This window comes from Orussus abietinus, unplaced genomic scaffold (genome assembly GCF_000612105.2).
Source record: "Orussus abietinus isolate OABI.00-Male unplaced genomic scaffold, Oabi_2.0 scaffold43, whole genome shotgun sequence".
Lineage (NCBI taxonomy): Eukaryota > Metazoa > Arthropoda > Insecta > Hymenoptera > Orussidae > Orussus > Orussus abietinus.
The window spans coordinates 180,841-204,820 of record NW_019394351.1 but is presented as its reverse complement, the minus strand read 5'-3'; the positions used below and the strand labels follow the sequence as shown (position 1 = coordinate 204,820).

The following is a 23,980-nucleotide window of genomic DNA, read 5'->3' as shown; positions in this document are numbered from 1 at the left end:
CGGCGCGTTTCCCTCTTACCGAAAGATAGCTATACTTTCATATTAGAGGAATGTTTTACAGAAAGTTTCGATATTAATTCATTCTTTTTTAATTAACATGCGTCTGACAAAATTTCTCAAAAAATGGTTATTCTTTTCTAATCAAGATGGCGTCCATACGGTCTCCGCGTTTCAACTTCTTACGACCTCTGCATCGCGTCACAAAGATGGCGGACGCGTTTCAATTTTCGTCCACCTGACAAAACTCCCCGTAAAAGAAGATTAATTTTTTTCTATTCAACATCACGTACATACGGTATCCAAGTTTCAATTTCTTACGATCTTTGCATCGCGCTCTCAAAGATGGCGGACGCGTTTCAATTAACCACCTGACAAAACTCCCTCTAAAAAAGATGAATTCTTTTCTAATCAACACCGCGTCCATACAGTCTCCAAAGTACATTTTCTCGACATTTTTGCATCACGGCCAAAGGTGACAAGTTTGCAATACAACTATTGCAATCAATAACCATCCGTTAAAATTCTCTAAAAGAAATAACAATTCTTTTCTAATCAAGATGGCGTCCATACGGTCTCCACGTTTCAATTTCTTACGACCTCTGCATCGCGTCACAAAGATGGCGGACGCGTTTCAATTAACGTCCACCTGACAAAACTCCCTCTAAAAAAGATTAATTCTTTTTTAATCAACATTACGTCCGCCAGGCATGCAAGATATTCAATGGATAATGGCGCTCGCATCGCGGCCAAAGATGGCGGCGTCGGTTTATACGGTTCTCGCAATGTCCGGTATCGAAAGTGCAACCTTTGGCATTCCGTGTCCCCGCTCATTCCCCATCCATCTTGCAGGTTTGCTATTAAAATGGCAGCAGCCAGTGTTGCGGCAGCTGCTGGCACCGACTCCGGTCCCCGAGATCGTCTTAGATCGTACAAACATACATTTGTTCACAGTTAGCCTTTCGGTGAGGGAATTTATATTCGTAGTTTCGGCCCGACTATGCCAGTCGTTATGTCTCATTATGCCATGTGGGATGAGCGTCGTTACCTTACATTATTATCCGTCGTTATAATCCCGGATAATGCCCACCCGTTAAAACAACATCATATTAAAGTAATACAGTGATAGATGGGTATTATTCTAGGATACTGCACCCGAGTGAGCAGCCCTTAAAGGCGGCCATCTTGTAAATATTGTAATCAACCCCAGCTACATAGTTTCTCATATTATTTATTTTTTCTTTTTATATTGCGTACACATTCCGTTAAAACAACATCATATTAAAGTAATACAGTGATTGATAGGTATTATTCTAGGATACTGCACCCGAGCGAGCAGCCCTTGAAGGCGGCCATCTTGGAAATATTGTACTCAACCCCAGCTATATAGTTTCTCATTTTCTTTTATTTTTCCTTTTACATCGCGTACACTGATAAAAATGTTCACGTGAATTTACATACTTAATTATTGGTTATTTTTATGCCACAATTAATTGCAGTAAAGTTACGTTATCTCTGTGATATCAGGAAATCTGTGTAATGTCATAAAGTATATCGTAATATTGACAAATGATTGTTACAGCGAAGAATGATGAAGGTGAGGATCTTAGAGATCTTCAGGAGATGCAGGAAAGCTGAAAAGCAAAATCCAACCTCTGGTTGCAAGTTCCACTTCCGGTTCGTGGAACCGGAAGCGTCCAAAATGGAGTCGCCTTTGACCCGTGGCGTATCTTCTGCGTACGTAGAAAAGTCGTAGAGCACTTTTTGTCCTCGATACCAGGCCATTTACATTGTAAACATCGTTTACACCCGGCTCTTTTGAAGCTTACATGGAAACGAAGCAGCGTGATGTTTGAGGAGCGGGAAATAGTGCGCTTAAAGCGTCGTTTATTTTCTATGCGTTTCGCCCCTTTCCTTTGGCAAAAGTCACAGAGATGGACTAAAAGCCGCGGAGTACTCGAAGAGGCTGGTAACGAGACAAATTAGCCATAAACAACCTCAAACGGTACAATTAATCATAAATATTATTTTCAGGCCCGAGAAAATGTGGAACCAGCTGAAATTTCGGTCCCCCCAACAGAGCTGGAAAATACTGTTTACACGTAGAGATTTAAGGTTAAGTGAGACCTCAAATCAGTCGATTCGAATACATTTTTTTTAAGAGTATTGTACTAAACTGTTCGAAACTTTGACACATGCATGCATGCATTTTTGAAAACAATTTTTTAACTTAGACCAGATCAGAATCAAAATGGCGTCGAACTCTGATATTTCGATCGATGTACATTTATCCGATCTCAGAGTGAAAATTTAATTCACCTGGAAATCACAGATGGCGCAGGGGGTCCCTCTGCAGTCAATTAGGGCCTCAGAAAGCACGAATCCAGAGGATTTCTGGAGTTTTACTTGGATTTCTTTATAAATATTGTACGTAAACGACAATTAGAGTATGCCATTTGGTACAATACCCAATATTATTCGACATAGCTGTCAATATAAAAACCAACGTCGGCAACGTGGGTATTTAGAAAAATCTTCTTTATCGACGTCGATCAAGTTCCTCGACGTGTTTCACTTCAGCTTAATTTTCCCTAAACATGGCTTGTAGAAACAATACTCTACTGAAGCTCGGGCATTGTTCTGATAATTCACCGGAGTGCATGCGACGTTATATAATCAGAGTTACTGCGTCGGTTAAACACGAACCAATTAGTTATATCAATGCATCAGCTGTGCCGCCACATGGAAGTAAACAAACTTAATATGCTGACTGATAAAAAGCGTTATGCCTGTGAAGATAATGCCAGTTTATCGAAATTGGCCGTAAACGATCTTACGCAATTCAGTAATTTATAATAAATATTTTCTTCAGGTCTAACCAAAAGTGGAACTCGTTAAATTCTTCGCCCCGCGAGTCAGCTGTGAAAATATCGCTCGACGCGTGATTTAATTATTTAAAGGGATTGTTTAAAAAGAAAGATACTTTATTTAAGCTTCGGTATTCTTGTGGTAATTCACTAGAATGCATGCAATTTTATACAGTCGCTGCGACGGTTAACAATTAAATAATAAGCTATATCAATGCATCAGCTGCAGTGATATGCGTTATCAAAAACGCATAATGCACCAACTGATGAAAGATTTTATAACTGTGGGTACAATGTTTATCGGAATGCAATTAGCCGTATTAAGTGCAACTGCATATCTCTCCGAGTAGGTTTATTAATAAACGCGCAATTAATCATGTTAACAAACAAGTGTAACTGTAACACGTTTGACTGCAATTTCTTTCATAATTAATTAGCTCAATCGAAACATCGGCTCTAATCACGTATCCCGCTAAGCAGGCTCGATAACGACTCTTATTACTTACATTTATCAAGAAATATGCAAATTAGATTGCATAAACGAAATTGTTGCTATATACGTTGGCCGAGCATAATTGCGGAAATCATAGGCGGAAGTTATTCGAAAATTAATTAACAAAATGGAAACATCTATTACACCACTCACGGATATTATTAATAACACGGGTCCAGTTTAATAATTATGTAACCTAACTCCTGTAAATAAATTCTATACCAATTATGCCGAGTTAGTATGCAAATGCCGGGGTCTAAATTACCCGAAAATTAATTAACAATATCCGGACACTCCAGCAGACTTAATAACGAGCATTCATGCCGATGATTATGTTAATCAGTCCGTGTAAATAAATGTTACGGTAATTATCCCGGCTTGATATGCAAATGCGGAGGTCAGAGGCAGAAGGTACTGTTTATACGAAATGAAAATTAATTAACGACATCGTGATATCGACTGTTATTGCGGATATTATTATCCGGGGGCGACAATAAAGATGTAATTAGGGCAAAGATGCAGATCTTTAAGGTGAGCCCATAATGCCGGTTTACAGGGAATTAATTAGAGCGGTATAAAGGCGTCCCCCACAATGGCTTAAGTTATTAAGCAGATTTACTAATCAGCTCCGCAGGGGAAAGGAGTAATACACAAAATGGTTCGGGGAGTAATCGCGATACGACCTCTTTGTACTTGTATTAAACGTGTTACGACTTTGCGATATAGCTGCACACCGGCAAGACCTCAGCCCTATTTGCGAGATTATTTCCCGGCAAAAAATCGCCCCCAAGTACTTGTAACTGTTTTCTTTTTCTACATGCGGGAGATCGTAATCTCTTACTTTACATCCACCAAAGCATGTAATAAACGAGTGGTTACGTGCCTGAATATCGTGTATTCCACATCAAACATGAAGTCAGGGGCGTTGACTGCCTCAAGCCCAGACTCCGACCTCGGACATGAAAATACACTTCGGCCATTCATTATTTCACTGCCTAACAGTGATTAAAAATTTACCCCAGAAAATGGAAATTTTTTCAAGAAATTCCGAAATTATATGCGAACTTGATAGTCTTTAAATTCTTATGACTGGATTTTAAATGTTGACTCCGACCTCGGACATGAAAAAACACTTAGGCCATTACTTATTTCACTGCCTAATATTGATTAAAAAAAATGTGATTAAAAATTTCCTCCTCAGCATATGAAAATTTTCTAAAGAAATTCCGAAATTACATGCGAACTTGATAGTCTTTAAATTCTTACTACATTTTAAATGTTGACTCCGACCTCGGACATGAAAATACATTTCCTCCATTATTTATTTCACTGCTTAACAATGATTAAAAAAAAATGTGATTAAAAATTTCCTCCTTAGAATATGCACATTTTTTAAAGAAATTCCGAAATTACATGCTAACTTGATAGTCTTTAAATTCTTACTAGATTTGAAATGTTGACTCCGACCTCGTACATGAAAATACACTTCGGCCATTCATTACTTCACTGCCTAATATTGATTAAAAAAAATGTGATTAAAAATCTCTCCCATGCGAACTTGATAGTCTTTACATTCTTACAACTAGATTTTAAAAGATTCCAGACAAGAACCAAAGGAAGAAATTTTTCTCCGGAATTGAAATTTCGTGAATTTTAACACGTGTTAAACTGTTGAAAATATTTGGTCCAACGAATTTGGAGGTATGTTTTATAAATATTTTCACGTTCTGATATATATAGAATGAGACCCTTTCGTATCACCTTAACAAATAATTTAATTTACAATTATTTTCTATGTATTTTCAGACTTACGACTATAGTTCTAACGTTGCCATTGTGAATCTTTAATGGCAGATTGCTCGTACAAAGGTCGCGTATATTCCACATTAAATATGAAACAGTCAATGTCTTCTTCGGCTCGGTCAATAACGCGAAGTTTCACCGTTAAATAATTCAGGGAGATCGGTCACACTATCCAACCAAAGACCCTGAATTACCAACTACTCGGCTCTAAGCTTTGATTTTCCATTCCCTCGCGAACGTTAAGTAATAAATGGACATTAAGCACCAGCAAACATTCGAAATTTAAATTATCCGCAGTTCTGGCGTATACTTTCTTAACGACAATTTATCCGAAAAACGGAATGCCACTAAACCCTCGAAATTTAACTCTAATTCATAGCAAATTTTCATATGTTTACAGGTATTTTTATTGAATATTAAAGTCGCCGAAGATCGTCATTGAGAAACGATCAGGAAACTCGATAGAGTTTCGCCCCAAATACATTTAAAAACATGCGCGAACGGCACCGAATACTTTACGCCAAAGTTCGTCCCGTCAACTCGATAAATATTTCATTCTCGAATAAGAGAACATATTATGGACTCATATTTGGTACAATGAAAGTACGATCCGTTCTGTAGAGCCTGTAATTTTTTTCAGATTTTTTAGAGCTACCATTACGTTAAATCGTCACTATGAACATACTTCGATTCTTTTTACTTTTTGCCACTCTTTCTCCTCTTATCTACAGTGCGGAATTTCTTCACACTTTACGTATTACTTTCTAGAAGCAATCCTTGATAATTACACTTTACCCCTTTTCCCGTTTTGAAATTGGCTCGTTTCCCGCGCAAAATGGCCGCGCGCGAAGTGCGCGATCTTCGCGTAGGAACAGTTACATATGCGCAAAGATCGCGCACTTCACGTCAAGCATGAAACGGCGAATGTCTTCTTCGAAACGGCCTATAATACGCAGTCTCTGCAGGTAATAATTCAAACGTGCTGCGTGTACTGTTCAACGAACGGAATGAATTACTTATACTTTGCTCCGCGTTAAATGTCGGTATCCTTACACACGGGATCGCCATCGCATCAAGATCTGCAGTGTTTTTTCTTCTGAAAACTTTCCCCCGTTGATACAACTCACCTAGGGCTCGGAAACTTTAAAATGTTTAGGTATAAGAAGACATAACCTCAAGGTTCGGCTCTACTGGCCAAAGAATAATAGCGTAAAAATCCCGAATTTTCGCTGATGCAACAACGCGAGCGCCACTCGCGGGAAATTGAGGAACTCCGACGCCACTAGACCGAAACACGTCCTATCGAAATAAATACCCTAGTGATTTTAATTTCGGTATTAAGATACCGAACGCGCTACTATAATCAGGAAAGAGAAATAAACCCAAGAGGTTATGCCAATCAGAATAACTTAGTAAAGGAACAATGTAAAGAGGTTATGATAAGCACGGTGAAGCAACTCGTTCCTTGTAGTCACCTTGATTAAAGGAACTCTGGTTTCACATTTTCATCGACTTTTATCTTCTTTCATTTCGGTGAAAAAATCCGCTATTTATGCTGATCAAGTCTGAGAGTCTTATGATTTTTTTAGGTACATGTGGCGAAGGAAGCGTTTATTTACGGAGCCGACCATTTCGCGTTCGATGCTGCCGATAACAACTTCCCTTGGGGATCCTGCTGGCCGGTAATTGGTCGTTTCTCCTAGAGCGACCAATGACGCGCTATTTTATAACAGAAACGACCAATGACGCGCTATTTTATAACAGAAACGACCAATTACCTAAGAGTGATCCCTCAACCCCGAAGCGACGCTTCTCGCATCCGAAGAACGACTTAACGACAGGAATTGCGACATACGAGGTCTACTCGCTTTACAGTCCTCATTAGAAGCTGCATTAAGTAAGAACAATTCACTATTTTAATTAATCAGTCTCCATTAAAGTCCGCAAATTAATTCTTTTCTATTCCGCAGAACGGCGTCACGGAGTCGGGACATTTTCTTTTTGAATTCCTGTTTATGGATGGTTGTATATATTGTTAAAAACAATTATCAAATTCATACGCTCTTAGTACGTAAGGTTGCAATGAAATTATAAATCCGGTGTATTAAAGAGATTTAATACCAATTTCAAGATAAATTAAGAATTTCATGGCGTCGGGTTAGAATGTTCTAAAGTTCTGTAGAAAAAATTAATTTATTTACGTACTAAGTATGTGATAAAAATGTACAATTGCAATCATTTTCTTATTAACAGTTAAGAATGGCCCACATAAAAATTGAACGGTTAAATATTTGCGATATGTTTTTGAAGATACATAAAGATGCTTCAGGCAAAATTTGAGTATTAGTGCATAAGGATCTTTGTTACAAAGTAACTTTTTTTTTTTCAGAGCTGTCCAAGCCTGCCAATTATTGTTTAAATGGAACCGGGTATTTTGAGGTAAAAAGGAAGTTCTATCTTTAAATGTTTTCGCCTATTTCTAAGTGTCTCGATATAATGTTATTAATAAAACTCTAGGAGCACGCACTAGAGGTATGTCATGCCCTGCAAGTATTTTAATGAATCGCGTCCAATTAGGATCCGGAAATAAATGAACTCTTTGCTTTTTCAGAGGAGGACGTCAATTCAATAAAGGCTGGGGAACATCTCTTTCTAAATTCCCTCTTTGGATGGTTAGTTCCCGAAAGGAGGCGTGCCAAGAAAAAGTCTGGCAACTCTCCATGTCGAATACTTCACAGCTGATGCATCGATTTTCTTTTTTTTTTTTCCATTCAAAATTCTCTAAAATATTATTACCAACGAACAATGTTCCAAAGATACTTCTTATTCTACTATCTTCGTAAAATGCGCCCAATTGACGATAACAAAATTAATGTTTAATTTTTTTTCCCCATGAAGGAAGGCCACATTCAATTCAACAAAAGGTTTTGTTTATAAAACTTTTCTCCAAACTCGATTTACCGAATAGTCTGAAACTTTAGAACGTGAATAGGGAGACTATAAGGAAGGTCCTGAAACTCATGAAATGTCAATTCTATTGAAATTTGTTTATAGGTATTTTAAAAACAGTATATAAAAAAATGATATTTCCCGAGTTTCAGGACCTACCTTAGGGTCTCTATATTCACGTTTTAAAGTATGGAACGATTTGAGACCCCCATTTCGTAGAAAAGTTTTATGAACGACTGAGTTTTCGGATGCCACTTTCACCTCCCCTTAAATACCATATACGTATGTACGTACGCAATTAATTGATTCCATGTCATATTACAAATGCATATTCGAACACTACATAACAATGTCTTCGGCACGCCGAGATCCAGATACGTCTTACTAGGCAAGTATTTTAATGAAAGCCGGCCAATTAGGCTCTGGAAATAAATTAATTCCTTTTTTCCCAGGGTAGGACGTCGATTGAATAAAGGCCCGAGACTCTTTCCTTTTGACTCCCCTCCCTCGGATGGTTATTTCCCGAAGGGAGCAGTGCCAAGAAAAAATTTGGCAGCTCTCCACGTAGAATATTTCATAGCTTGAGCGTCGGCCGTCACCCTCCGCCTCTTAACTTAACGACCACACTTGGCAACTAATTCATTTACTTCTGTCTTCGAATAAAACTCAACTCGGTCCGCAACTAGTTGGACATCACATCTAAAAGATTGTTTCCTCGAATAACGATGCCCCGTCGCTCTCAGGAAAGCTTATCCCGTCATTAAGTGTTTTGAAAATAATCCACGGGTATGTGTGCCGTTTGTCGGCACTTAATGTTTACCTTGCCGAGTGCTGGCGGAACAAAATGATTTCCACAAAAGTGCATGTCATATACCCGACGCGATACGCCCACGGTTATGTACTCGTTCTTTGTGCATTATTCCCGGAGCATGCACCAATTGAATCCCACTTATCTGCGTATGTGCCTTTGCGCGTATTGTGTACCTACGGTAACCAATCGTTTCTGCATGTGAAACGATTAGTAACAAATGTGTTGCGGGAGGAGCTTAATAAAAATAAAATAAAATAAAAATGCATAAAAGAACAAATTTTTTCATTAAACGTCATTCGATTGACTGCATTTAGTATGTGTCGAATATAATTCCCATTCGGGGAATCCCGGCGAATTTTTCAGATCAGGAAACTCGGGAGAGTTTCGCGCCAAATACGTTTAAAAACATGCGCGATTTAGTAAATCCCAATATAGTGTATTTTAGTTTCAATGTTATTACCTCAAAATCAATGTCGGGACATGCTTATGCTTGATAATCAATTATTTCATCATGTGAAACGATTTGTAACAAATGTGTTCCAGGAAGAGCTTAATAAAAATAAAATAAAATAAAAACACATAAAAGAACAAATTTTGTCATTAAACGTCATTCGATTGACTGCATTTATTATGTTTCGTATAAAATTCCCATTCGGGGAATCCTGTGAGATCCTTTGTGAGATTTAGTAAATCCCAATATGATCCGCCATTTTACTTTCAATACTACCACTTAGAAATCAATGAAAAACTACTATTACCATCATTATGTAAGGAAATGTAAATTTGAAATATCCCACCCTAACTTAATCTACATAATTATCTAATAAAATATGAATTTTAGATATCCTAATCTCACCTAACCTATAAACGTACTTAATACAAGGTGAGTTTAATCTGCCCTGCAATACAATGCACAAGTGCACATGCTCATTTTTACACGTAACAACTCATCAGAGGATGACTTCCCCCTTTAAAGTCCAGGTTCAGAGAATTCTCATTCGACAGCGAGGTTTAGCAACCCCCAATATAGTCAGCCATTTTACCTTCGACTTTGTCACCTGGAAGTCGAAGACGTCCGCCTCGGCGCGTTTCCACTCCGATTTTACTGCCTGCCGGGAGATAAATTGATATTCGAGGAAGCCACAGTTCCAAAGACTCGTGATATATATATATACATATTCCCCACGTCTCGTTGCCTGGCCTCAGAATAGAAAACGGTAAATTATCGAGAAACAGAGAATCAGGTAGTCCCAATACCCTCGAGCGTCACGCTTTAATTAAGGTTTCGGAAGTCTACTGATTACGCAGTGATCTTCGCCCAGTTTAATCCATTTACCTTGTCCAACAAAAAATGAGAAAGTACGACGAGAAAAGCATTTTTCCTTTCGAGGAAATTATTCGCTTGAAGGAAATTAGAGGAACTGAAATAAAATCCAAGAAACACAGTTCCTGGTAACAAAATGGCGAACGTTTAACTCCGATACGTTGCATTAAACTTCATACGTTTAATTAATGTATCCTGTTCGGAAAATAGAAAAGCAGAAAGTACGACGAGAAAGGCATTTCTTCTTTCGAGGAAATTATTCCCTTGAAGGAAATTAGAGGAACTGGAATAAAATCAGAGAAACACAGTTCCTGGTACCAAAATGGCGAACGTTTAACTCAGACGCGTTGCATTAAACTCCATACGTTTAATTTATTTATCCTGTTCGGTAAAGAGAAAAGCAGAAAGTACGACGAGAAAGGCATTTCTTCTTTCGCGGAAACTATTCTCTTGAACGGAATTAAAGAAACTGGAACAAAATCCGAGAAATACAGTTTCCGGTACCAAAATGGCGAACGTTTAACTCCGATACGTTGCATTAAACGAATACCTCATACGTTTAATTTATTTATCTTGTACAGAAAAGAAAAAAGGCAGAAAGTACGAAATTGGAATAAAATCAAAGGAATACAGTCTACAGTACCAAAATGGCGAACGTTTAACTCCGATACGTTGCATTAAACTTATACCTTCAATTTGCCGTTTCCTAAGTAACGTTATCACAATTTTTCTTAAAGTTACAATATCTTGACTAAATCACTGCACTCCTACCGAGTAGCTCCATTTATTTAACAATGTATATATGAAAAAATTGATTTTCCTACAATTATACGATTGACATATCAAGTTGAAGATTTCCAACATTAGCGTGAATTTTTTTAAGGGCATTAACAGGGTGAAAAAATGGCCGGACGAGAAAGACCCAGGTTTTCTGATGGGAGGTGTCGAAGAAACGTTTACAGACGAAGAGTGTAACATCAATTAGCCATTGTTTGGGATGCTACTCTTAGGAGATAAATTAAACTGGAAGAAAATTCCTTTCGCAAGTAATTCATCTGAACAAGGAAGTGACTTCTCTGCCCAATTTTTGTTTTAGGCTTTCGTCCTTCTTTCCCGTCTCGTTACAGGCATGCATTGTTCTCGGTGCCCCACATTTCCACGGAATCTCGTTGGGATCAGAATTCACGAGCTCGCGAGGTTTCCTCGTTAGACACCTCGCAAGATAAACCAGACTGATAGAGCTGGGAAAGGTGGCAGTTATCTCGCTGAGGTATCGGCTGTTGCAACCGTTTCACGTTTTCGCGCATAACTCGTTAATCACGCGAGATAGCAAAAACTAGTTCAGACGAAACCTGCCCGCCAGGGACTGCGTTATAACCTGACCGGCTCGGTTTCTCGAAACTCGAATTTTTTTCAAAGAAATTTTCGACATTTTTGAAAATTCTTTCCAACCCGAGCTAGAACTCGGTAAACTGAGTAACTTTTGCTTGAACATATTTTCTATATCATGTACGGTTTGCGTACTGAAGCCGACAACGTTAGCGACGCTGCCCCTCGTCATATAGCACATTGGTGCGGTGTTAAATACACCAGTTAAATATTGTGGTTCGCTCCAATATTAAAATGTGGACATTGCGCCAGATTTATTCCACCTTATTTAGCGTGTAAAATAATTATTCATTTAATTAACGACACATTTCTGTGGCACCATTCAAAGAAACGTTTTCACAGTGCGGTATTAAAAGTATTCATTAAACTCCTACACTTTGAGTGCCCAAGTTTATAGTGAAATTACAAATTGTCAAGCTGGGATTTTAATTTTAATTCAGAGACGTGAGACGTTTTTTCATGGGACTTGTTTTAGAACCGTGAAACAAGATGGAATGGATCGGGAAAGACAAGAGTCATCCCGCCACGCCAACGATGAAAGAGGGTAACCGGTATAAACTCCAATCTCGCGATTAGCGCGAACCTCTTGAACCGATCGGATTACCTTTCTCCGTTCTAACCAGAACTCAAGCTGGAATATCTGCCTCGGATGATCTCCTTGCACCGTGAAAGAAAATGTACCCACTGCAAAAGACAGGAGTCACCTCTATCCCATCAGCGAGGAAAAGGGGAACCAAAGCGATCCCCGATCATGAATGTCCAGAACTGACCGAATTAACGAGCGGATTAATTGATTATATCAGAATGATCAGAATCCAAGAATATCAACACCCCAGCTAATGAGTCCGAGTCGTAACAAAGGGCGGTTCTAATTATATACCCCAAGCCAACAATAAGACCTTAGGGTTTAATTTGGCATCCGATTCACGAGCAAGAATTTCTTTATTTCCTTAGAATATTCGGTAAAGATTAACATCCCAGATCCTAGCCATCAGCCTCGCAGCATCTCTGCCCAGGACCATCTTGGAAAGTAATAAAAAAAAAGTGCCATCGAGCCTAGGAAATATTTTTTTAAATCAAAGAATAATTGTCTGACCCAGCCAAACTGGAATAAACTGGATGGAATGTCTCTTCGGAACAGGGAGAATTTATTTCAGCTTGTTCGATGAACTTGTTTAGGACGAAGCAAACTATTTCCTCGGTCGGTGAGTTCTTTTTCTCCCTGTGGGAGTGTCCAGAATAGGTAGCAGTCAGCCGAGGCGCATCAGTCCCGATGAAAGAGGGTAAACCAGTATAATCTGGAGGCTTGCGTTTAGCACGAACCCCGTGAACCTAGCGGAGTCCAGCAGGAGTAAAAAGAGCCGAGGCAACTTACCTTGACTGTGATCGCCGGCGTCGAAAGTCTTGCTAGTCATTTGAAAGAGAGCGTCGAGGGGACTTCCCTGGCCAGGGGCCCTCTTTCCGTTTTGTCCACCCTGGGATCCATGCTGCTGGGGTGAGTTCCTCTTGAACTGCTGCTGCATAGCCGGATGATGAAGTCCAGGATGAATGCCATGATGCAGCATATGGTGATGATGAGCAAGGGGATCCGGGCTTCCAGAGTCGGAGACGGAGCTTCTTCCAGAGGAGGATGAGCTGCTGAGCGGAGGTTCGCTCATGGGCCCGGAAATAGGTGCCAGGGACATGCCCACCAGCGACAAATCCTTGGGCAGGGCGCGATGGTGATGCTTGACGTGCCGCTGATGATTCTGATGCTGCTGGTGCAGCTCGTGGTGGTGATGGTGATGATGATGGTACCGATGGTCGCTGAGATGCGTCGCCGCCTCCGTCTCCGCCGTGTCCCAGGGTCTGACGATCTTCGCCTTGGGTCTGTGCGACAGGATGTCCAGGATGCTGAAGGACTTGACTCCTCTGACGGTCTGCTCCCGGTCGCGGTCCTCCTCTTCGTCGGACTGCTGCATGGGCACCATCTTTAGCCGTTTGAGGGGCTTGAAGTAGTCGTCAGCACCTCTGGAGGCTGTTGGGTTCTCCTGGGACTCCTCATCCTCCGCGGTCCCTGCCTCGTACTCCTCCTCGTCCTCCTCCTCGTCGTCGTCCTCTTTCAGGGACATCGCGTCGCTGCTCTCCGTCCCGTGGACCCCGGGGACTCTGTTGACGCAGGTTGGTCTGCGTTCCCCGTTCCTGGAGTACCGGTCTACCTTGGTCAGCACGTCCCGGTACCCCTTGGGGCTGTGTCTGTCGAGGAACCTGTCTCTGGAGAAGTTCCGAGAGTCCTCCACGTTCGCCGTGGGGGCGATCACGACCAGCGGCAGTGGGCTGGGGCACCCGACAGAGATCTCATCCTCCTCGCCCTGGGGGTTCCTCGGAGGTGGTGTTCTTGACGGGGTCCGCCGCTGGTTTGGGGAGCCCAGACAGATCGAGATCGTGCCGCTGGAAGATGCTGTCGACGGCGACATCGTGCGGCTCTCTGTCATCTCCGCGACCTGGTTATGGCACATGTGACTCGAGATAGCTCGAGTCATCAACGGATCCTGTCCCACGCCCGACTCGGATTGCCTGATCAGGTTGTCCTAGCTTCTACCTCCCAAGGTAGAGGAACATCCTACTGTGCGATCAGACGTAAATCCTCAGGGATTGGTGGCACGATCCCTGCACAACCTAGGATACCTTGTAACTCATCCTTGCGTCACGAATCCTCTGTCTGGACGCCAATCACCATCACTGGGGTGTCTTCTGCATTGAGTAACCTTCTCGGCTGAAGCGGTTACCTCCCTGACTGATCCAAAGAAAGTCCTTGCGATGCGTTTCCTAGTTTTCTCCTAATGCCTGGCACTTCGTCTTCCAGGGGAATCAGTCATGGCTTCGGGAGAACATTCCATGTATCATGGTCTACCCTGGACTGTAAATCTTCCCGGCTTCACCGTTAATCCCGAAAGTCCCCTGCGGAAACAGTTCAAGCTAACGTCTTCTAATTCATCCAGACGACCCTGTCACTGTTACTTTTCCCTGGCTGTCGAGCACAAACCTATCCCTACGGGGAATTCAGGAAGTCCTCGTACCTGCCCTCCTAAATCCAGGAACGAAAGTGCGTTATTTGAAAACCCTTTTTCTAAAAGCACTCGCGACGACCCTTGAGCCACATCCCACGACTCGTCAGGGTTTTAAATCCCTAGGGACCTGTTAATAACCCGTAACGCTTTCTGGACAACACCCAAAAAACATCCCAACTCTGTCACAGGCGTTATACTCAATCTCAAGTACCGATGCCTCGGTTTAACTCACAAAGTCACCAACGGGGACATCAAGGGACCTAATTGACGACGAAGCTGCTCGCAGACTCTTCTAGAAATTATTTTTCAAGTATATACCAGCTCCCAACGTATCCCAAAAACCTCACCCAATCCGCTACAGTCTGTCCGCCACCACCCACAATGTCCACATGGGAAACCCACCTTTTCTAGGTAAGCGGTTCACCGTAAACACAGTGTGTCCTGCCCGGCACTTTAAAATCCCGCTCGGTCACCCGACGGAACCGATAACCAGGCTTTGGCAACCCCCAAAGTAGCCTATCAACCCGAATGATTAGGAACGGGGTCTGCTAATGGGGTCCTTTTTGCAGTCCGGCAATTCCCCGCTCAGGAACACCCATCACAGCCTCCTGAAAGCCGGGACATCTCCCTTTTCCCTGGATCAGCACTGGAATATCATTACTGGGGACGCAATTCCTGCCTCGATGTCAACATTCATCGGTTATGGACACCAGGTCGCCACCGCATTCTGTCCCAGAGTCAGGACACCCACGTGAAGCCACTTCCAACCTCCTCTTCTTCGCCAAACACGGGGCCTCCTTCATCGGCACCTAAGCCATCGCCCATAACACGTTCCCCATATCTTGTTAGGCTATGCAGATGATGGATGTGCTGGCACTATCACCACGTGCCTCTAATCTGCCACTGCACCAACTACATGGGTCAATGGACACAACAAGGTTTTGGGTGCCGAATGGTGTTTGATAAGCTTACGGGCGATTGTGTGGCCAAGGACTGGAAATGTAGCTGGTGGGACCTCCACTGATGATGATCTGGGGTCTGCGGATGTTGAGTGGATCTCAGAAGGCTCTTGGTAGGTATCCGTTCAGGATTGTTGGAGGGAAACTGTACAAACCAAGTGTTTTTGGTATCAGTCTTCTTCAGCTCGCTTTACAACACGTCCTCCATTCTTGTCTTCTACTATCTCCGCTGAACTTTCGCTGCGATCCTAATATCTGCCACTGCATCTACATGGATCATGGATCAATGAACCCAACAAGTAGGCTTTGGTTGTAGGCCTAACGAGTTAGTGGCGAATGTTCGGCTAACGACTCGAGCCGGGGTTAATGGTGCTTCTGGTGATGATGATGGTCTGCTGCCCGGAGGTATGCAAATTTCTTAAGGCGCTTCATGCCCGTTATGGAATTTCGGAGACTCGACGTATCGGTCCTCACTTTCCCGTCCAATGCTCGGCACTTTGGCGTAATTATTACGGCCAGATCCAAGATCTCCTCCAGAATTATCGACACATCTGCCGATGACGGTCCGGAGCCTGGAGATGTAGGAAATTTCAAGGTACTCTGGACATCGGGTATTTTGTTTTGGAGACTCAAACTGTACGAGTCGATCCAGATGTAATACAATGATCCTCACTTTGTCCAACTCTCAGTTCGAGCCTCCGTTGGCGCAGCACTTTGTTTGGTATTCCGTCCAATCACGACATTCACCTTTAATAACCTAACGACACTTCTGCCGATGACAGTCCAGTCATCAAGTGTCGCAGATGTTAGAAGAGAATGTTAACCGAGGAATTTCACAGGCTCAACACATTTGTCGCCCAATTTTCGGACTCAGCAGAGTTTGTTAGGCATCACGACGTCCTTCATCAGGCCAACAACATTTCTGCTGATGACAGTCCAAAGTTTCCAGGTGTTGCAAATGTTAGACGACGTTAATGGAGGATTTTCACATACTCAACGCACTTTTTTAGGTATTCCGTCCAGTCGCGATATTCACCTTTAATAACCCAGAGAAACTGCTGCTGATGACAGTCCAAAGTCACCAAGTGCCGCAGACGTTAAAAGACAACGTCAATCGAGGAGTTGCACAAGCAAAGACCCGAAACACTTTGTCGGGGAACTTTCGGTCCCAGCACAGCACTTTGTTATGTATTCCGTCCAATCACAAGGCTGCCTAACGGCACCTAATCCACCTTGATATACCATAACACGTTCCCCATACCTGTGCCCGAGTACTGTCTCCGCCAAACACGCCGGCACTTTCACTGCGTACCTCGAATCTGCCAACACACCAACTACCGTGAGTCATGGATCAGCGGAGCCACCGACAAGTGGGTTTGGGTCCCGGAATCCGGGTCCCAAGACAAACTGCTGATCGATGCCCGACTCGACAGGCAGAGTTAGGCTAACGGCTGGGGATAGTGCCCCGTCTGGAGGTGCCGCAGCCTCTGGAGGGCTCTTGGACCGGTATTTATCCGGGACTCCAACGCGAACGTCAGTCCAGGCAAGCTAGTGACTCGAAACGGTGTGAACCGATCCGTCTACGAGTTCCCACTTCGCCTCCCGGGGTTCCTGCCCGGCGTGGTGGGAGTCCTTGTCGGCGGAGATCAAAGCCTCCACACTTGGGGGCGGTTCTTACCGACTCTGGAGGCGGGGTCTCGGCGGGGTACGCCCAAAGCCCTGGCCAGGCCCTCCGACAGGGGCTTCCGAACCGCAAAATGAAGCCGACTCGATGGAACTTTTACGAGATGTATTTAACGTCCGCCGCGCTCCGACGTAGTGGTGCTCACTCCCGGAATCACCGATCCGTCACAATCATCAGCCCTTCCGACCTCACCGACACAAACGCGCGAGGCTAACGAGCTCTACTCCCAGCCAGGCTGGGATTATCTGACCGTGCTGGGGTACGCGTTTTAGGATTTCTAATCATTTTCTGTGCTAAAATGGAAAATGATGGCTTTTTTGTCACATTTCAATTTTTGATGTCTTAAAATTTGGAATTACGATTTTTGCTCGTAGGAACTAAATGAACCTGATTCGAATGTCGATTTTTGATTCTTTCGACTTTCTAACCTAACTTAACCTTAAAGCAATTTGGAATTACGATTTTTGGTCCTACGAATTAAATGAACCTGATTCAAACGTCGATTTTTGATTTTTTCGACCTAACCTTAAAGCCGTGCTGGGGTACGCGTTTTAGGATTTCTAATCATTTTCTGTGCTAAAATGTAGTTATGTTTTTTTTCACATTTGAATTTCTCACGTCTTAAAATTTAGAATCACGATTTTTGGTCATAGGAAATAAATGAACCTGATTCAAACGTCGATTTTTTATTCATTCGACCTAACCTTAAAGTCGTGCTGGGGTACGCGTTTTAGGATTTCTAATCATTTTCTGTGCTTAAATGTAAAATGATGATTTTTCTTTTCATGGTTGAGTTTTTGACGTCTTAAAATATGGAATTACGATTTTTGGTAGTATGAAATAAATGAACCTGATTCGAACGTCGATTTTTTATTTTTTCGACCTAACCTTAAAGTCGTTCTAGGGAACGCGTTTTAGGATTTCTAATAACTTTCTGTGCTAAAATATAAATGTTTCCTTTTCGCCGCACGGTACTTTTGCAACATTTTGAAAATCTGTATTTTCACAAAATTTCGTTTCATTGAGCGAAAAAGTGGAAGTAACACCCTCTAACAAATGTAGGGTACAGATTGACATTTGAAAGATTTAAAAATGACTAGAAAAATGTTCAGAACAATTGGAAGATCGTTACGTGTGTTTTTGAAATTAGAGAGAAACTGATTTCCTGTCTAGGGTTTTTTATTTCTACCTTTTTAAAGAAGCGATTAGTAAATAGGAAATGTCCCCGTGGAGTAGGGTCATTACGAGGAGAATCACTGCGTTGTGACGTCATGGAGAAAGTACGGAATTTGCAGTACTGCATTTCGAATCTACTAATTAGCGCTGCATAACTCATTGTACTCTCATATTTATCGATAGAAAGGCTTAAAAACGAAATGGCAAATTCTGGCAAACGGAATTGAATAAAAAAAAAAAGGATACACGTGGCAAAGATGAAAAACGATATTTAAAAAAAAACTGTCACATAGTACGACGAGTCGATTGCATTGATTCAAAATTACCCCTAAACAATTATTACGGGGAAAAATGTCAACCAATTTTCCAAGTTACGTCGATAACCGCTAATTAGCAAGAAATTGGTCGCAGAACCAGAACAGCAAGAAATGTAATTGACAATTACCTTCCAATTTCCTCGTCCTTGATTCCATGGGGTGCATAATTAAAAAGTACTGTCCCTCGAGTAATGGAATAATTACGGAAGTAACCTGGCATCTTCGGTGAATATAACAGTGTAGTGAAATTCCAGATCTCCGAATACGTCGGTTCGCTTTCTCTGGAGCACAGGAAAAAATATTACCATGTCGGATGGTAGTTCTTAATTAACATTCTGATTGGACGGTCCAGAAGCTCATTAGTTTCCCAAGTCACCGGTAGAGTGCTTCCGAGTTCTAATTCTCGGATACGGTAGATCGAAAATCGTCTCGAAGCGTGCAAAATACATCCCAGGAATTTCTTATCCACTAATTATACTTATCAGGAGTGAAAAATTTAATGAAATAGTGTATTTTAATATTTAACACGTCAGGATTAAAAAGCTTCGAGTTTAAATCCTCCCAAAAATGTCTTCGATGCCTTGAAGCTGCACTTTACAATTTTTACCATTCAACAATTTCTTCTAAAAGATTGCAATGTTTAATCGTGTCGAAGGGTACAAAATATTATTTTAATATTTAACATGTCAGGATTAAAAAGCTTCGAGTTGAAATCCTCCCAAAAATGTCTTCGATATCCTCAAGCTGCACTTTATAATTTTTACAATTTAACAATTTCTTCTAAAAAATTGCAATGCTTAATTAAACAATTACTCGAAATGATGGATATTCGCGGGAAGTGCGTTCTTTTCCGTTTACTTTAGGAGCTTAAACATTAATTAAGGTGGTTTCGTATGAAACGTGCCGGAAAAATGGTAGCCTTGAAGTCTTCTATCCCTTAACCGCAAAATTACATAAATTCAATTAATAATTTTTTACAACGCAGAATTAACTAGTCGCCCAGCGAAGTTTACATCAGGCGCATTACGCGATCCGCTGGCGTCGTCTCTTCGATTGAATTCCGGCTAATAATTAGTAATTAATAATTAATTATTTGACGCAGTGCAGAATTAACTAGTCCCTCGGCGAAGCTTCCGGAGAAATCAGCCGCGTTTTACGACTCGCCGCCATGACACTTAACAGAATTCCGCATTAACAATTAATAATCAATAAAGTGACATAACGCAAAGGAAGAACTCTTGGAATGAATTATCCGGAGAAATCGACATTTTACAGCTCGCGTCCCTATATATCCGATAAGTTCCCACTTCCTAACTAATAATTAATAATTAATGCCGGAATTAAATCAACACCCGCGTGAAGTTTCCGCCTAAGTCGGAATTTACGATTTACAATAATCCATTTAGGTGGATTGTTTAAAATGTTCACTTTTACTTATAATACATCGAGGTTGCAATCAAATTATAAACATGGTGGCTTAAAACTGAATTAATATACCATGATTGTAGACTTATAAACATTAGGATATTTTTATGTAGATAAAATGATCCAACAGAAATTTTATGCGTTTATTTATCAATTGATTATAATTGCAAGGTCTTACGAATGGATAACCTAAAAAGATGAGCCATCGATTCGGAGTTTCCTCTGAAGAAAATGAAAATTAGTATACCATGTGTCTTTAAGGTTTTATGAAAAGATAATTATATGTATTAAATAACGTTATCATACGCTAATTTATCAATACATAAAAACTGCAAGGTCTTACGAATGAACAACGTAAATAGATGAGGCATCGACTCGGAGTTCTTCGGGAAATTTCCGCCGAAGGAAATGAAAATTAGTGTATTTAAAGCTTTGTGAAAGGGCAATTATATGTATTAAATAACGTTATCATACGCTAATTTATCAATACATAAAAACTGCAAGGTCTTACGAATGAACAACGTAAATAGATGAGGCATCGACTCGGAGTTCTTCGGGAAGTTTCCGCCGAAGGAAATGAAAATGGCGGCGGCCGTCGGGCCTCGGACCGCGCGGCTCGCTAAGGAATATTTACGTGATTGCGACGCGCGCTACGGGGCGAAATCAGTGAAATCTTTTTAGAACCCTTTTAGCTTCAATTTAGTGCAGATGGCCGGCTATTTCCGACCGCCGGCTTTTCTATCCTAATACAAAGGGGCGCAGGCCGGCCAAATTATTATGATAGGTGGTCACTGGATTCTGTCGGTTCCTTTGATCTACCATCGTTTAGTATGATCCCTTGACGTATAGCGCAACCGTGAGCCGAGGAGCGCCGGCACGGATATGGAAGTGAGAAACTAAAACAAAGTCCGATTTTTTGGAGGGAACCTGCTCGGCAGCCCTTGCCACTCTTCTCCTCATTGTCTTCTTAAACACGGTCACTCCTCAGGAATTTCATCATTCTTCCCCTAATTGCCTTCTTAAACATCCTCCTCGAAGGAGATTGACAAATTGCTAATCGGTTTACGCTCGTCCAGGACACCCGGGTGCTCTCCAGTATACCCGGAAGATTTTGGAAGAGCTTTACAAGCTGCTTATCACTCTTATCATAGGGGAAGAAGAAAAGAAAATGAAGAGTCAAAGCGAAAAGATGTGAGTCCTGATTTCTTGTCTTTCTTCTTTTTCTCTTTTTTCAATCCTGGAGTTCCTGAGGAATTTCAATGCTCTTCTAAACGTCTCTCTCGAATGAGATAGACAAATTACTAATCGATTTGTGCTTTTTAGCCCTTTGGCTACTAAGAGCGCCTAAAGGCGCCCGACGTTTGGTCCAATATTGCCTGCACGGTCAGACGAATTTCGCCCATATGTCGAAATGGCTCCGTGTTCAACGGGTTAACGGCGACTTCTGTGCGATAAAAAAAAAGAAACACCTTGTGATCAAGATTTAACGGAGATTTTCCTCTAAACTGGGAAAATAAAAATCCATTTAACCGCAGAAATATATTATTTAATCCTTTGGCTACTAAAAGCGCCTAATGGCGCCCGACGTTTGGTCCAATATTGCCTGCTCGGTCAGACGAATTTCGACCATATGTCGAAATGACTCCGTGTCCAAGGGGCTAAGGTATTATGCGTGCTCCAGTGCGTGTCTGGAAGATGTGGAAAGAACTTTACAAGCTGCTTACCACTCGTACATTTTTCTTCCTCGTGACACACCGATCGGTTGAGAGGCCCCTCTTATACAAGGATATAAAAATCATAAAAATACAAGGAATCTCTTTTGAGCCGGGAACAACGGTCTTCTGGCTCTTCACCGAACGTGTTAAAGACGGGAACGGTTTTACAACGCTTTTAGGGACGATAGAGAGGTGCCTTCTTGACTTCCTAAAGACTCCAGAAGTACCTAACATATTTTATGATATTCGTGATACTGCTTTCAGGTCCCGAGGCACTTTTAAAATATCTGAAAACTTTTAAAATGTATATACGCATCATCCACCGCCTAAGTTAATCAAGAATAATTAATTAAAAACTTCCTAAATACTCCAGGAATACCTAACATATTTTTATGATATTCGTGATACTGTTTTCAGGTCCCGCGGCACTTTTTAAATATCTGAAAACTTCCAAAATTTGTAAATGTTCATAATGTTTCTAAACAAAATTCACAATAAAATTCATATATCTTGTATCTTTATGCTTAAATGACACATCAACGTTTAAACGTTCGTAATGTTTCCAAACAAAATTCGCGATAAAATTCATATATTTTGTATATTTATCCTAAAATGAAACATCAATGTTTAAACGTTCATAATGTTTCTACACGAAATTCGCAATGAGATTCATGCATTTAGTACTTTTATGCTGAAATGGCACAACAATGTTTAAACGTTCGTAATGTTTCTAAACAAAATTCGCAATAAAATTCATATATTTTGTATATTTATCCTAAAATGAAACATCAATGTTTAAACGTTCGTAATGTTTGTACACGAAATTCGCAATGATTTTGTATTTTTATGTTAAATTCAGGTATCAATGTTTAAATGTCCAAGGTATAAAGAAACTCCGGGTTAAATGATTTCCTCTATTTCCGTGCACTTTTCATTCTAGTGACTGTTACTTGTTAATAAATATCTGCGAGGGTGACTTTCAGGAAATTCGGAATTTCCTTTGTGGACCACCCTAAGCGAGGTCGTATTTTGTGGAGAATGCGGGAAAATTAGGGCGGTCCAGCCGACTCTGTGGTCCGACCGCCTCGGAGCTCCCCCGAAGGGCACGGCATGAGTTGGCTGCTCTTAATATTTAATCTGCAACCAATGGGTACGTGCCAGGAACCGTAACTGCATCCGAAACCGTGGCGAAAGCTCTGCAAGGAACCGAACAGTGTATTAATTCCCGCAAGACAATAGAATAAATGAAGGAAGCGCGCACGAGAAAGAATGACTTCCAAGAGCGCAAATCAATCAGACATCTTTTTCAATTTTTGGCTACCCTTCTACCGCAAGCTACCCCTGCAATGATTATTTTACCAGTTAATGTAGATAATAAACTGCCGGAACAATTTTTATAACTATCCTATGGAAGTGGAAATACAATTTTTTAACGTTCCTTCGCGCCGTCTAGGACTATATAGAAGTGGATAGTGCATTGGCCGAGAGAAGCAAAACTGAAATTTCCGTCGCACTGGTATAAGGTATGAAAAAATGCTTTATACAAATGTTGTGGACAATGAATAAAGTAACAAGTTTCATTGGAACAGTTTTTCGCTATCTCGTTCCCTTGAGTTTGAAAAAATCGAATTTCCATCCGACGTGCCCCGAGGCCGCGCTGGGGCGCATCGTTAAATAAGCACCAGAGCATTAAATGAAAAAATCTTCCATACAAAACTCATAGCTACCGAAACAAGTAACAAGTTTCATTGGAACAGTTTTTCGCTATCTCGTTCCCTTGAGTTTGAAAAAATCGAATTTCCATCCGACGTGCCCCGAGGCCGCGCTGGGGCGCATCGGAAAATACCGAACGGCGTCACGTGTCGGACATAATAAAGTATATATATAAGGAAACGGCGAGTTCCTCAAAGTGTTACGAATCGATCGGGCTGAGAATAGACCTGCTAATGACGGCAAGAAGGCGTGAACGAGGGAATGAGATGTTAAAAGGGCGGAGGGAGATAGATGGTTGGCACCAGCTG

General features: G+C 41.4%; 1 protein-coding gene across 1 annotated transcript in view; it reads right to left on the bottom strand.

Moving 5' to 3' along the window:
• LOC105703622 (lateral signaling target protein 2 homolog) overlaps window positions 1-16,769 on the bottom strand; it is a 38,090-nt gene extending 21,321 nt beyond the window's left edge. The window contains exon 1 of the mRNA XM_012432127.2: window positions 13,009-16,769. Within this exon, the coding sequence (XP_012287550.1) occupies window positions 13,009-14,155 (1,147 nt within the window). The 5' untranslated portion in view covers window positions 14,156-16,769. The remainder of the gene's footprint in view (window positions 1-13,008) is intronic.
• Between the last annotated feature and the right edge of the window lie 7,211 nt (window positions 16,770-23,980).